General features: G+C 25.6%; 4 protein-coding genes across 5 annotated transcripts in view; 1 reads left to right on the plus strand and 3 right to left on the minus strand.

Annotated features, from left to right (window-relative positions):
- Positions 1 to 167: 167 nt before the first annotated feature.
- On the minus strand, positions 168 to 8643 carry LOC127284754 (cdc42 homolog). The gene is made up of 5 exons (XM_051310397.1): positions 8541 to 8643; positions 1832 to 2029; positions 1412 to 1521; positions 1127 to 1324; positions 168 to 1050 (listed from the first exon to the last, which is right to left on the minus strand). Exons 2-5 carry the CDS (start codon positions 2007 to 2009, stop codon positions 961 to 963), a joined length of 576 nt encoding a protein of 191 aa, XP_051166354.1. The 5' UTR covers positions 2010 to 2029; positions 8541 to 8643; the 3' UTR covers positions 168 to 960.
- On the plus strand, positions 3405 to 6749 carry LOC127284753 (uncharacterized protein PFC0810c-like). The gene is made up of 2 exons (XM_051310396.1): positions 3405 to 6103; positions 6625 to 6749. The coding sequence occupies exon 1, from the start codon at positions 4312 to 4314 to the stop codon at positions 5560 to 5562; it is 1251 nt and encodes a 416-aa protein (XP_051166353.1). The 5' UTR covers positions 3405 to 4311; the 3' UTR covers positions 5563 to 6103; positions 6625 to 6749.
- A 75-nt stretch (positions 8644 to 8718) lies between the features above and the next one.
- On the minus strand, positions 8719 to 10263 carry LOC127284769 (formylglycine-generating enzyme). The gene is made up of 4 exons (XM_051310425.1): positions 9638 to 10263; positions 9373 to 9544; positions 9037 to 9220; positions 8719 to 8953 (listed from the first exon to the last, which is right to left on the minus strand). Exons 1-4 carry the CDS (start codon positions 10206 to 10208, stop codon positions 8801 to 8803), a joined length of 1080 nt encoding a protein of 359 aa, XP_051166382.1. The 5' UTR covers positions 10209 to 10263; the 3' UTR covers positions 8719 to 8800.
- A 1846-nt stretch (positions 10264 to 12109) lies between these two features.
- Positions 12110 to 13641, minus strand: part of LOC127284759 (sodium/potassium/calcium exchanger 3-like) — a 59923-nt gene continuing 58391 nt past the window's right edge. For both annotated transcript variants that reach the window (XM_051310410.1, XM_051310411.1), the window contains one exon: positions 12110 to 13269. In XM_051310410.1, the coding sequence (XP_051166367.1) occupies positions 12935 to 13269 (335 nt within the window). In that variant the 3' untranslated portion in view covers positions 12110 to 12934. The remainder of the gene's footprint in view (positions 13270 to 13641) is intronic.

The raw sequence follows: 13641 nt of genomic DNA on the forward strand, positions 1-13641 counted from the left end.
GTAAATCCATTATTTTTTTCTATCCTTCAAATTTCGTTTCTTTTATTTAAATATCATTAGAAATAAAAAAAAACTCAATTTCTGTAAAATTAATATTGTATAATAATAGTTATTAATTTAGGGAAACAAGGACGTAAGAGGTTTCAAAAAAAGATAAGACATTATGATTATTAAAAACGTATTAAGAAATTTAATATTAGCATAATCTTGTACTTGTAAAGTTTGAGCGTCAAGCGTAACGTAAATAAAGGAATTAAATAAAATTTGATTATCTCAAATAGATTAGATAATTTTTTTTTTATACAGTGCACTAGAATACATGTATTTATAAAAAAATACGAACGTTATATTCCGAAGTATTATTATTATTTCATCACTAAATCGCGTTGCGCTTTGCAAATATTTTATGGCCGTAAATGAGTAAAAACTAATTACAGTGGTGTGCGTATAAAAAAATGCTTTCAGTCGGTTTGCAAGAATGCGCAATTAATCTAGGAAAGAAATTTTTATAAAAATTCCCACCTAGGCCATTATTTTCTTTTTTTTTCCTTTTTTTAAATCTCAAAAATTGATAAAAAATTTTATGCTTAGTATTTTTTAATTATCTATTTATTAAAAAATTCACATTAGTAACTTATTATTTAAAAATGCCTTACTCGTTATTAAATATTTATGAGACTGTTTCTCCCATTGGTTACAGTATTGTAACGGGTTCCTTCCGCCGCTCAGAATAGTTAAATTTGTTCTTTCGCGTGAATTTATGATATTAATTTCACTTTTTGACGCCCTTTGTTTTTAATGAATTTTCGAAAAAAAAATTCGGCTTCGTCGTCGACATTAAGATGTGTGTATGTGTATACTCACAACGTTAAATTGTGATCAAATTTTTCTTTTTTCTTTTGCTTTTCTTGTTTTTGATGATGATATATATATTTATAAAAAAAAAAAACGCTCAACTCTCTACAACAAGACACATCGTCTTTTTCTACATGGTTCTGGCGGCTCTAATGCTGCTAAAATTGCTTCGTCAAATACATTTTTCAGTCCTTTCTGTAAATAATAAATTAAAAAATTGGTTTAAAAAAAAAAATTTTAATTTTAATTCATTTAACATTTAAATATTCACCTGAGTGAGTGCGCTGCATTCGACATATTTTACTGCTTTAAGTTCCTTGGCAAGTTTTTCTCCTTGCTCACCGGTAATTGGTTTTTGTTTATTTTTTGCAAGTTTTTCAATTGTCGCAGCATCATCTCTCAAATCTATTTGTGTTCCAACTAGTAGAAAAGGTGTTTTTTGACAATGATGTGTAATTTCAGGAACCCACTATATAAACAAAAAAAAATTAAATAAATTTAATTTTAATTTAAAACAAAATAATATAATTTTCAAATTAAAGAGAATTTTTTTTACCTTTTCTTTGACATTTTCAAACGACGAGGGAGAAACTACGGAAAAACAGACAAGAAACACGTCAGTCTGAGGATAACTTAACGGTCTCAGTCGATCGTAATCTTCCTGACCTGAAAGATTTTTAATTTGAATTAATATTTAAATTTATTTTAACTTTCAATTTCAAGTTTTCAACAATATTATCAATTTTAACTTTAATATTTAAAAAAAAAGAATAAAAAATACATCTTTTAAATATAAATTCTAAAAAATTGTATAAAACATTGGAAATTAAATAATTAAATAAATATAATAAATCTCTTACGCTAATTTTAATCATTAAAATTGATTAATCTAAAATTTATCGTCAATTATATTTTTTATATGATAAATTTGTAAATTAAAATTATTTACAATTTATTAAAATATCATAAATCTTACCAGCTGTGTCAAATAATCCAAGTGTGTATGGTTCTCCACCAATCATTACTGTGACGGCATAATTATCGAAAACAGTAGGAACATATTCAGATGGAAACTTGTTTGTAGTGTAGGATATCAAAAGGCATGTTTTACCAACAGCTCCATCTCCTACCACTACACACTTTATTGTCTGCATTTCTAATCGATCTACTTAACCTGCGTAACAAACAATATACCGTTTAATATTTCACTTTAAATTATAAACAAAAATTTCCATAAAGAATTTTAGAAAAATTTAAATTCACAAATAATCATTTATTTATATAATAAAAAAATAATCAAAAATAAATTATAATAAAAATACATCTTTTTTTTTAATTTAGCAAATAAAATAAAAATAAATAAAAAAATAATAGTTAAATTTTTCAATATGCTCGTTATTTAATGTCGAATATTTAATTTTTCTAAAACACTTTTCGATTAAAATTTATTAAATCAATAAATTAAAATGCAAATTTCACAAATTTCACATATTGATTTGAAAATCTGTATGAATCATTTTAATCATTTTCATCAATATGTAACGAGCGACTATATTCTCGCTCGAATCATTTCGAGGTATCGAATGAACGATACGATATGATTAAAGTTACGATTTAAATAACCTAAAATAAGTGTCATTATAAAACATTTTATAATACTCTTAACATTTTCTCATAATAAATAAAATAGAGTTTTCACATAAAGGAAATAGCATGACTAATTCTAAAGTATTTCTGTTGAACTTTTAAGTTTATTTCAATATCGTATTTCTTTTAGCAACATAAAAGATTAAAAGAGAAATGTCGTAAATCAGTACAAATAAATAAGAGAAAATATATTCACATATTTCCTCTTATTTCAATTCTAAAATGTAATCCTAGAACGTCATAAAAACCACTTGAAAAAATGTGATCCTTTCCATAAAAAAAAGGGACACTAAACACATGTTGACCAGACACGGACTTTTATTACCTTCAATAGAAAAGTCGCGTACGGGCTAAACAATAAACGAAAGTCTACAACGGAAATGCTTTGTATTAGAAAGCAATAAATAATTAAATAATTGTTTATGCACATGTTTTAGTATATTTACACATTTGTATGTAAGCGTTATTAATATTGTTAATTAATTAATAATTGACTATCAGAATATTATAATTTAATATTGTTATAATTATATTATAATAATATAATTATGGATTAACCATATAATGTTGTGATGATTAATGTTTATTATATTTTAATAAATAGTATGTTGTATGATGGGAGAGAATAAGTATAATCTCTCTTATGTATGTGTGAACGTATAAGTAACACTTAAGAACTATGTGATAAGTGTTAGTGAAGTGATACACGTATAGGAGTAGCGAATACGCTCCATAGTGAAGCATGCGCACAAACTCAAAATGGACCAAAAGCGGAGAGCGACTCCGCTGGACCAAAAACTCTCTAAGTTAGTTCTAATCTTGACTCTGACTTGAAAGGTTGTTTTCTAAACTCCTTAGTCAGCTTTGTAAATATTATATTAATAAATTTACAGGGTTTTACCTTCGAAGGAAGAACTAATAATTATTCTTCCTTGAACGGGTTTCCCTTCCGTTGTATCGGAAATTAATAATCTTTTATTTAAACCTTCCCGCTTCCTTCTTAAAGGATTTAACTAAAGAGAATCCGGCCAATCATATTACATTTTTAGAGTTGCGTAATAAAAGGTAACTCGGCTCGTAACATAAATTGGGGGCTCGTTACCGGCCTTTAGTGCGGGAATTTGAATAAGTGACAGTTTTATGACCTAAAACTACAAACATTATTTGAAAACAAAAAATTCAAAGTGACAGTTTTATAACATAAAATTATAAATTTTATTTGAATAAAAACTTTTATTCAAAGTGAATAATAAACTAAAAGTGGAAAAGAAAATATAATCTTTTGAGTTCCTGAAGTTCCTGAATAAATAAATGTTCCTGATTTCCTGGCGAGCAGTATAAGTTCCTGAATAAATAAATGTTCCTGATTTCCTGGCGAGCAGTATAAGTTCCTGAATAAATAAATGTTGCTGATTTCCTGAAGAGCAGTATAAGTTCCTGAGATCCTGTGTTCCTGAAAGCTGTAACCTGCTGTTCAACTGCTAATAGTGTTGTGTTGTGCGGTAGTGAATCCTCATAGAGGAATAAAGGGTCATTTCCGAAAATTTTATTGAAATCTTATTTAAATTCAGTGTAGTGAAATAGAATATCTACAAAAGGTTTGTTTAGATATTAGCTATATGAATGACTGCTAAATTGTAAAAGATTTTTCCTTGATGATTAATTTATTTCATTTAAGATTAAATTTAAATATTATTCTAATATTGAAATTTGCGAATGTTTTGAATAAATTAATTGGAATAATTAATTATTTTGAATAGTTTTGAAATTAATTATTGGAATTGTTTTGCTTTATTTTAATAAATTAAAATGTCTGAAAGTCAACAAGGAAATAATCTTCATCCCCATATGGAAGATATGGAGGAAGAATATGCGAATGATGAAATGAATGATGAATTACAATACGATGATATTGTAAATTATGAAAACCATTTGAATACCTATGATTACCAACAATCTCAAGGATTAATGAATCGCATTAATCCAAATGATCTTTTGCAAATAGCTGATATAGTAGGTCAGCATTTACAAAATAAAAGAAATTTAAATCCTTCGGAATCATCAACGTCAAAATCGCACCCTCCTTCTATTGCGGAAATAAATTCAGAAAGGTCGGGTCAATTTATTAATAATAATATTTCATCCTTGAAAAATTTTGTTGAATTGATACCAGAATTTGATGGAGAAAATATTCCGGTTCAAAAATTTATTCAAGAATGTTCGTATTTGGTAGAAAATACAAGTTCTCAAATGCAACCTTTTCTTTTAAAATTCGTATTAAAGAAAATTACGGGCAAGGCTGCAGAGTTTATTTTACACTCTCAAGTTGATACACTTGGAGAACTTTTAGTAGAACTAGAAAAATCATTTTCTTTTTCAGATGATTATGGAACGATTTTAGGTGAAATCACCAATTTGCAACAAGGTGATAACGAATCGGTAATCGACTACGCGGCAAAAGCACGTAAATTACTTTTTAAGCTGTCTCAGCTTTCGCGAAAAGATATTTCACATCAATATTTACAATTAAAATTAACTGAAAATGATAAACTAATAACAAAATATTTTACTCAAGGACTTCTTCCTAATATTGAATTTCGCGTTAACCTACGTCTTCCGATTAATCTTCAAGAAGCAATAACGATTGCATTAGAACAAGAAAAATATGTTTCCAATGTACGTAAACGTAGCGCTCCTTCAAACGAAATAGAAATAAATAATTCTAATCGCGAAGCAAAAAAATCGAAAACGGTTAATAAAATTGATAATAATCGTAAAAACAAATATTGTTTTACTTGCGGGAAAATTGGACATAATTCGCGGAATTGCCCAGATCGCGCGGAACCAGAATCATCCGACAATGATCAATCAGAAAACAATGATGAAGATGATAATAACGAGAAAAACGGTAACGGAAATTCATCGAAAAGTAACGATCCTAAACCGGAATGCGATTTTTGTAAACAGAGAGGTCACTCTACTGAAAATTGCTTTGTAAGAATATTAAAAAGTTTAGAATCAAGATCCGTATGCGCGATTTCAAATTCTCAAATTATATAAAACGAAAAATCAAAATTAAAGGTTACTCCGATGGCGTCATCGTTTGAGTAAATATAATCACGAAATAGAGTAAATTAAATTAATTTTTGTGCTGATTCGTTGTAGTGTGATCCTTGTGAAATGTGTGAGAAATTCTGCGAGGTATCACTAATTACATAACATTAAAATGACGATATTTATCCTAAACCTCTGAACAAGGTGAACTGTACACCTGTTCATCCACAAAATTCCTTGGACGATTTTGAAAGAGTTTACTTAATTGAGGCAGTTTTTCTAGACATTCACTGGGGTAACGGTGATAGCGAATCAGAAAAAATTAAACAAAGTCATTTGTAATGGACATTTCCAGACCACAAGCATGGAGATTATCGAGGATAATCAAATTACTTGCGATGTGAGATTGATAATCTGCGAAATCGTAAATTGCGATATGATTATTAATATGAGATCGTAAGGTGGACTGCAGCCACGAAATTGTAAATAGAACCGAATGGTTTGTGCACCAATTTCAACCATGCTGGATATTGAGATCCTTGTAGTGGTGAGATTCCATATGAAATTAACAAACAAATTATGATAATATTATTTTAACGAGGAAAATAATAGTTATCTTGAATTTGGAAATATTTCTTTCCATATTAAATTAACAAATAAATTATGATAATATTATTTTTGACGAGGAAAATAATAGTTATCTTGAATTTGGAAATATTTCTTTCCATATTAAATTAACAAATAAATTATGATAATATTATTTTTGACGAGGAAAATAATAGTTATCTTGAATTTGGAAATATTTCTTTCCATATTAAATTAACAAATAAATTATGATAATATTATTTTTGACGAGGAAAATAATAGTTATCTTGAATTTGGAAATATTTCTAACAATATTAAATTAACAAATAAATTATGATAATATTATTTTTGACGAGGAAAATAATAGTTATCTTGAATTTGGAAATATTTCTAAAACAAAGTAAAGATTTTTAAACAATACATAGTGTCAAATTATTGTTGAGTGTAATTAATGAATTGAAATATAATTTTTCATTCTCTTAGGGGGGAGAGTGATAGCTGATCAACTATACCTTGCTCAGAAAATTGTATAACTATTGTTTCATTAATTCTACTTTTCTTACAATAAAATTTTTTTGTAATTAATCAATAAATTTTGACAATCTGTACTATTCTTATTTTTCAATTTTCTAGCGAAAATTTCCGTAAGGGGGAAAGTGTAACGAGCGACTATATTCTCGCTCGAATCATTTCGAGGTATCGAATGAACGATACGATATGATTAAAGTTACGATTTAAATAACCTAAAATAAGTGTCATTATAAAACATTTTATAATACTCTTAACATTTTCTCATAATAAATAAAATAGAGTTTTCACATAAAGGAAATAGCATGACTAATTCTAAAGTATTTCTGTTGAACTTTTAAGTTTATTTCAATATCGTATTTCTTTTAGCAACATAAAAGATTAAAAGAGAAATGTCGTAAATCAGTACAAATAAATAAGAGAAAATATATTCACATATTTCCTCTTATTTCAATTCTAAAATGTAATCCTAGAACGTCATAAAAACCACTTGAAAAAATGTGATCCTTTCCATAAAAAAAAGGGACACTAAACACATGTTGACCAGACACGGACTTTTATTACCTTCAATAGAAAAGTCGCGTACGGGCTAAACAATAAACGAAAGTCTACAACGGAAATGCTTTGTATTAGAAAGCAATAAATAATTAAATAATTGTTTATGCACATGTTTTAGTATATTTACACATTTGTATGTAAGCGTTATTAATATTGTTAATTAATTAATAATTGACTATCAGAATATTATAATTTAATATTGTTATAATTATATTATAATAATATAATTATGGATTAACCATATAATGTTGTGATGATTAATGTTTATTATATTTTAATAAATAGTATGTTGTATGATGGGAGAGAATAAGTATAATCTCTCTTATGTATGTGTGAACGTATAAGTAACACTTAAGAACTATGTGATAAGTGTTAGTGAAGTGATACACGTATAGGAGTAGCGAATACGCTCCATAGTGAAGCATGCGCACAAACTCAAAATGGACCAAAAGCGGAGAGCGACTCCGCTGGACCAAAAACTCTCTAAGTTAGTTCTAATCTTGACTCTGACTTGAAAGGTTGTTTTCTAAACTCCTTAGTCAGCTTTGTAAATATTATATTAATAAATTTACAGGGTTTTACCTTCGAAGGAAGAACTAATAATTATTCTTCCTTGAACGGGTTTCCCTTCCGTTGTATCGGAAATTAATAATCTTTTATTTAAACCTTCCCGCTTCCTTCTTAAAGGATTTAACTAAAGAGAATCCGGCCAATCATATTACATTTTTAGAGTTGCGTAATAAAAGGTAACTCGGCTCGTAACAAATAGTAGCGTGTGACTTGAATATTGACAACTACCATATACAAAATAATTAATTCAATTGAAAATCAATAAACTCTCTCAAATGATAATTTACTACAATCTTTTTTTTTTTTTTCTTAAATATCCAAACCTAAAAAGTTAACAATATTTACAATAATAAAAGTAAAAAAATAAATCTAAAGGAAATATGACAAGTGAAAAAGTTGGCACATGTTGTATTAAATGAGCTTGACAACTATTAGAATTGTTATTGTTTTAACAAAATTATTAAAAATAAATAACAATGAGCTGATATTGTTATTTGTAATTTAACAAGATATTAAGAGACAATTGATATAACTATATAAATGCACACATATGCACATTGGAAAATTGTTTTCGGAGCAGCCATTTTGACTGATACGGCAAGTAGCTACGTTAATTTTACAATTTTTCGTTCACCATCATAAAACACTTTAATTGTAAAAATTGAATAATTACACTTGTCTATATTGAAAATGATTAAATTTCATTAAATAAAAAGCAATAACACTAAATTTATAAAACTCACAATTAACAGGGCGTCGACACAACACTTCACTGTCAAAAAACTGAAGTAAATAATATAGACAGGAAACTCACATTTTCAATTTTAAACGCGTACGTTGCGACATCTGTTCAAAAAAAAAAAAAAAGTTGAAATTTTGCGGGAATTTTAAAAAATAATTAGAAATAAAAATACGAGTCAATTATAATAATTGTATATAAATAATTTTATTTACATTAAAAATTGACTTTACAAAAAATGTATGAAAATTTAAAAATTAAATTTTAAGAAACAGCACATCTAAATCCAACATTTCCAGCAGATGTATCTGGTGTGTTTTGACTTCTTGCAGCACATCTGTATCGATAACAATAACTTTTATGACAAAGATAACTACCACCTTTTTTCACTTTATCCAATGCATTATCGGCTCCCGTCTTAAAAAACAAATAAAACAAATCATTTTTAATTTAATAATCATTTTCTTTATATAAAATATGAAAAATAATAATTATTATACCGGATTTTTGATATCATTCTTTGAATGATCAATTTGCCACCAATCTGACGTCCATTCCCAAACATTTCCGGCAATATTAAAAACACCATATTTATTTGGAGGAAAATTTGTAACAGGAGATGTTCCTATAAAACCATCTTCTCCAGTATTAATATCAGGAAATTCTCCTTGCCATATATTTGCTCTAAAAATAAAACAATTAAAAAAAAAAATTAATAATTAAAAATATCGTTTTGAAACTATTTAATAATTATTTATAATGAAATCTAAAGGGAATATATATATTTTATGAAAGATAATTTATTATAAAGTTCGATTGCATTTCATGTTATATACCTGTGCTCGTTATTAGGAGTTAGTTTATTTCCCCAAGGATAAAGACGATCTTTTAGACCACCTCGACATGTCACTTCCCATTCAGCTTCTGTTGGTAATCTCTTTCCAACCCATTTGCAATATGCTGATGCATCGTGCCAGGAAACGTGAACCACAGGATGATCTAATCTATCTACAAAATAAATCAAAATTATTTTAAAAAAAAAATAAAAATTAGTAATAAATATTACTAAATAAAATTAATTTAAAAAAATATATTTTTCACCTGATATATTAGAATCTTTGCCTTCAGGATGTAACCATGAAGCACCTTTCACAGGTAACCACCAAGGAGCCGCTTTAACAGCTTGATCAATTGTTGATTTCAGTTTTTCACTTAAAAGTCCCTCAAATACAAAAGAATCACCAAATTTTTCGGCCTCTGTTTTATGTCCTGTTGCTTTTATAAAATTTTTAAAATCCTTATTGCTCACTTCATATTTGTCAATATAAAAACTATCTAAAATAACTTCACGCTGTGGTCCTTCACCATCAGGTGCAAAAACCGGTTTATTTGTACCAATAAAATAAGAATCACCATTAATTCTCACCATATTCAAATATTTATCATTATCATTATTATTGTGTAAAAAATTATTTTTCACATCATTATTATTGACAAATTTATCATTATTTTTAGAACAATATTCATTATTTTTATTTGTATCATCGTTAATACATTTTTCTCTATTCAAATTTTTTCCACATGAACAATCATTATTTATCACAGAATTATCAGCAAGAACATAAGAAATCACGATAATATAAAGAATTTTTGTATTCAATAATTGAATCATTATTTTTTCAATAAAAATAGACTTTATTTGACAGCTTCCATTAAAAAATGTCAACAAAAACAATCTGCTTGTCACATGACAATTGATTTCCTATTTTTTCCAATAGAGTGCGCAATTTATTAAAAAAGAACGCGCATGTGCAACATTTGAGTCATTTCATTGGTTCATTTTGAAAATTATTTCTTTTAAAAAATATATATTTAAAAATTACGCGCCAAAAGTGTTTCACTATCAATATTTTCTTTAAATTTAATTTAAAAAATAAGTTTCAATAATATTTATTCATTCATGTAAATAAAAAAATATAATTAGAAAATCTGTTTTAAATCTGATAACTTGTAAGAATAAATAAGGATTGGTTGATAGGCCAGTTGATATATCAAAGACAAAAAACGCGGGCTTATTTAAATATTATCTTTTTTGTAATAAAATTAAAAATACAAAATTATTACTATATTTTAATATTTTATTAATAATTACAGTGAAACCCACGTATATTGGACCCGTATAATTAGGATTCCCGCTTACATCGGATTTTTTAATTTTATTTTAAATTATAATTTAAGGTTTATTAATAATTATTACTTTTTATTAATAATTATTAATTTTCATTAATAAGTATTAATTATTTATTATTTATTTATTTTTATTTATTTATATTTATTTAATGTTATTAATATTTTATTCCCTTTTAGTTGTAATTTGATAAGAAAAAACACTTTAAATGAAAATTTTTTCGATACAGCGCTTTCCCTGGTAAAATATAAAAAATTACCCACATAGAAATCTACCTTACCGACTGACGGTAAAACGTGTTTTTAAAAAATGAAAATATAAAAATTACCGACCTAGAAATCTACCTTACCGACTGATGGTAAACCAGTTTGAAAAATGAAAATATAGAAAAATACTGACATAGAAATCTACCTTATCAGCAGTCGGTAAGGTAGATTTCTGTGCCAGTAATTTTTATATTTTTCAGAAAAACTGTTTTACCATCAGTCGGTAAGGTAAATTTCTTTGTCGGTAATTTTTTATTTTTGAAAACTCTGTTTTACCATCGGTCGGTAAGGTAGATTTCTGTGTCGGTAATTTTTTATATTTTTATTTTTCAATAAAAAAACTGTTTTAGCATCAGTCGGTAAGGTAGATTTCTAGGTCTGTAATTTTTATATTTTCATTTTAAAAACCATGTTTTACCGTCAGTCGGTAAGGTAGATTTCTATATCTGTAATTTTTTATATTTCCTTTTTTTTTAAAAAAAATGTGTTTTGCTATCAGTTGGTAAGGTAGATTTCTAGGGCGGTAATTTTTTATTATTCTCTAGGTATATTTTCGTATTCAAAATTTTAGATACAACAATAGAATACTCTAACAATAATTTGTTATAGAGTTGAGAAAAATTTTATTGCTAAAAAAATTATTTTGAATTAAAAATAATTAAATTGCCTTTATTATTTATTGTTTATTACATATCTATTTCATAGCTTATATTAATTATTATTTACAAAATACTAACTTTATCATTCTAAAACATGTTTATTAATCTAATTGTTATTTTTATTATAAATTCTTTGTCTTCTATCACGATTATTATTTTAAAAATATTTTATTCCGATAAAGAAATAAAATTTCGATATAAATTATAAAAAAAATAAAAGATCTATTAGTAATAATCATTAGATATGTAAAAAAAATTGTTTTGCAATATTATTTCATTTGTTTGGAAATTAAAAATACCCTTGAATTGTACAATGTATATTAATTATAATTTAAAGAATAATTTATTTGAATAAAAGGGAATTTTCATTATAAATTGAAATGAATGAATAAGACCAATTGTTGAATATATTCTATTATTAAAAATTTCATTAGTGACAAAAAAATAAAGAATGAGCGCCTTTGTATGAACTTTGTATATAATCTTTATTTCATGTCATGGTTATATTTTTATTTAATGGTCTTTTAATAATTTCGAAAAATACAAAAAAAAATGTCCCGTACATGAAAATTTGCTACGATTAATGATTTTTACTATGTTTAGATCTATTTGCTAAATATATATGTATGAAAATATATTTTTGTCATTTTTTTTTCCTATTTTGTTTTAAATTTTCATGATACGTTTAAAACATTTTTTTTTTAATAACAATTTAATTTCAAGTAAATCATATTAACTATAATTTAAATAAAAAATATAATTATAGTTAATTATCAGTGACAATAATAAAATTGTATTATTTAATGAGTAATATGCTTACAATTAATTGATTTCAATCTAATTATTATTTAATTTTTATTTTTAATAAGCTGCAACTTGTATAACTTTCAAGTACAGAAAAAGCTCTCCAACAGGGAGTAATCAATATCACCGAATTCTTTTATTTTATTTTTTTATAAAATATATGCTAAAAGAAATATTTTATATTTTCCCCAAAAATATTTTATCTACAAAACTTCTTTTATTTTACTGACTTAATATTTTTCAAAATAACTATTCATTTTTAAAACTGATTTCATAGTTTCTTTTTTTTTTTTGATAGTTTTTTCTTTTTCTTTTTCTTTTTTTATATTTATTCGAGCATAGTTTTCAGCTAAAAATAAATAAATATATTTTCATATTCACATTTTTAGATTTAATTTCATTATTTTCTAAACGATGCAATAATGAAAGTAAATCGGCGAAAATTTGTTATTATTTTTAAATTCTAAAATTTTAGCAAATGTCAGTGATCACAGACAGGCTTATTAACAACAAAGAATACATTGAGTTCAACTATAGCCGCAAATACCAAAAATACACTGTACATTGAGAGGCAAATGTAGCCAACTCGTTTGTCTAACTTAAATTTATTATTGGCAATAGCGGCGTATAATAAAATTAATGTTGAGAATAATGATATTGAACTGTATACAAGACCTTCTGAATTAATTTGAACATAATGTTGGCCTGGGATCTTTGGTGAAAATATTGCCTTTATAAACCAAGGGAGACCAAGGCACAATAATACATCAAAAATATTCGAACCAATTGAATTACTTATCCCCATTGTTCCGTGGCCTATTTGAAAAAAAAAATGAATGGATTAAAATGGAAAATTAGTTCTTTTTATAATTTTAGTTTGGATCAATCAAAAATTTCGTTGATTCAAAAAAATTTATGATAAAAATTTTAATAATAAATAATTTTTTTTATTGAACCGATTTGCTTTCTATATGAAAAAAAAGAAAATTAGAAAAATCAATAAGTAAAAAAAAGAAATTAAAATATAAATAAAATTTTACATTTACTTAAAGAAAAAGTTGTTCTATTTTTAAATATTTCATTTTTTACAGTAAAGTATAAAATACAAAAAAATAAAATAATACATTTCATCTAGAAATTTAATTTAAAAAATGAATCGTGTCAAAATTAGGTTTAGATTTATGCAAA

Source organism: Leptopilina boulardi, unplaced genomic scaffold (genome assembly GCF_019393585.1).
Source record: "Leptopilina boulardi isolate dan_hultmark-lab unplaced genomic scaffold, ZJU_Lbou_2.1 LbouV2_325, whole genome shotgun sequence".
Lineage (NCBI taxonomy): Eukaryota > Metazoa > Arthropoda > Insecta > Hymenoptera > Figitidae > Leptopilina > Leptopilina boulardi.

Excerpts from the sequence above, each read along its gene's own strand:
- LOC127284754 (XM_051310397.1), bottom strand. The coding sequence starts at position 2,009 with ATGCAGACAATAAAGTGTGTAGTGGTAGGAGATGGAGCTGTTGGTAAA. Across the intron at positions 1,325-1,411 it reads TTGAAAATGTCAAAGAAAAG|TGGGTTCCTGAAATTACACA; the intron begins GTAAAAAAAATT and ends TTGTTTATATAG. Across the intron at positions 1,051-1,126 it reads AATGCAGCGCACTCACTCAG|AAAGGACTGAAAAATGTATT; the intron begins GTGAATATTTAA and ends TATTATTTACAG.
- LOC127284753 (XM_051310396.1), top strand. The coding sequence starts at position 4,312 with ATGTCTGAAAGTCAACAAGGAAATAATCTTCATCCCCATATGGAAGAT.
- LOC127284769 (XM_051310425.1), bottom strand. The coding sequence starts at position 10,208 with ATGATTCAATTATTGAATACAAAAATTCTTTATATTATCGTGATTTCT. Across the intron at positions 9,545-9,637 it reads CAAAGATTCTAATATATCAG|ATAGATTAGATCATCCTGTG; the intron begins GTGAAAAATATA and ends TTTATTTTGTAG. Across the intron at positions 9,221-9,372 it reads ACTCCTAATAACGAGCACAG|AGCAAATATATGGCAAGGAG; the intron begins GTATATAACATG and ends TTTTATTTTTAG.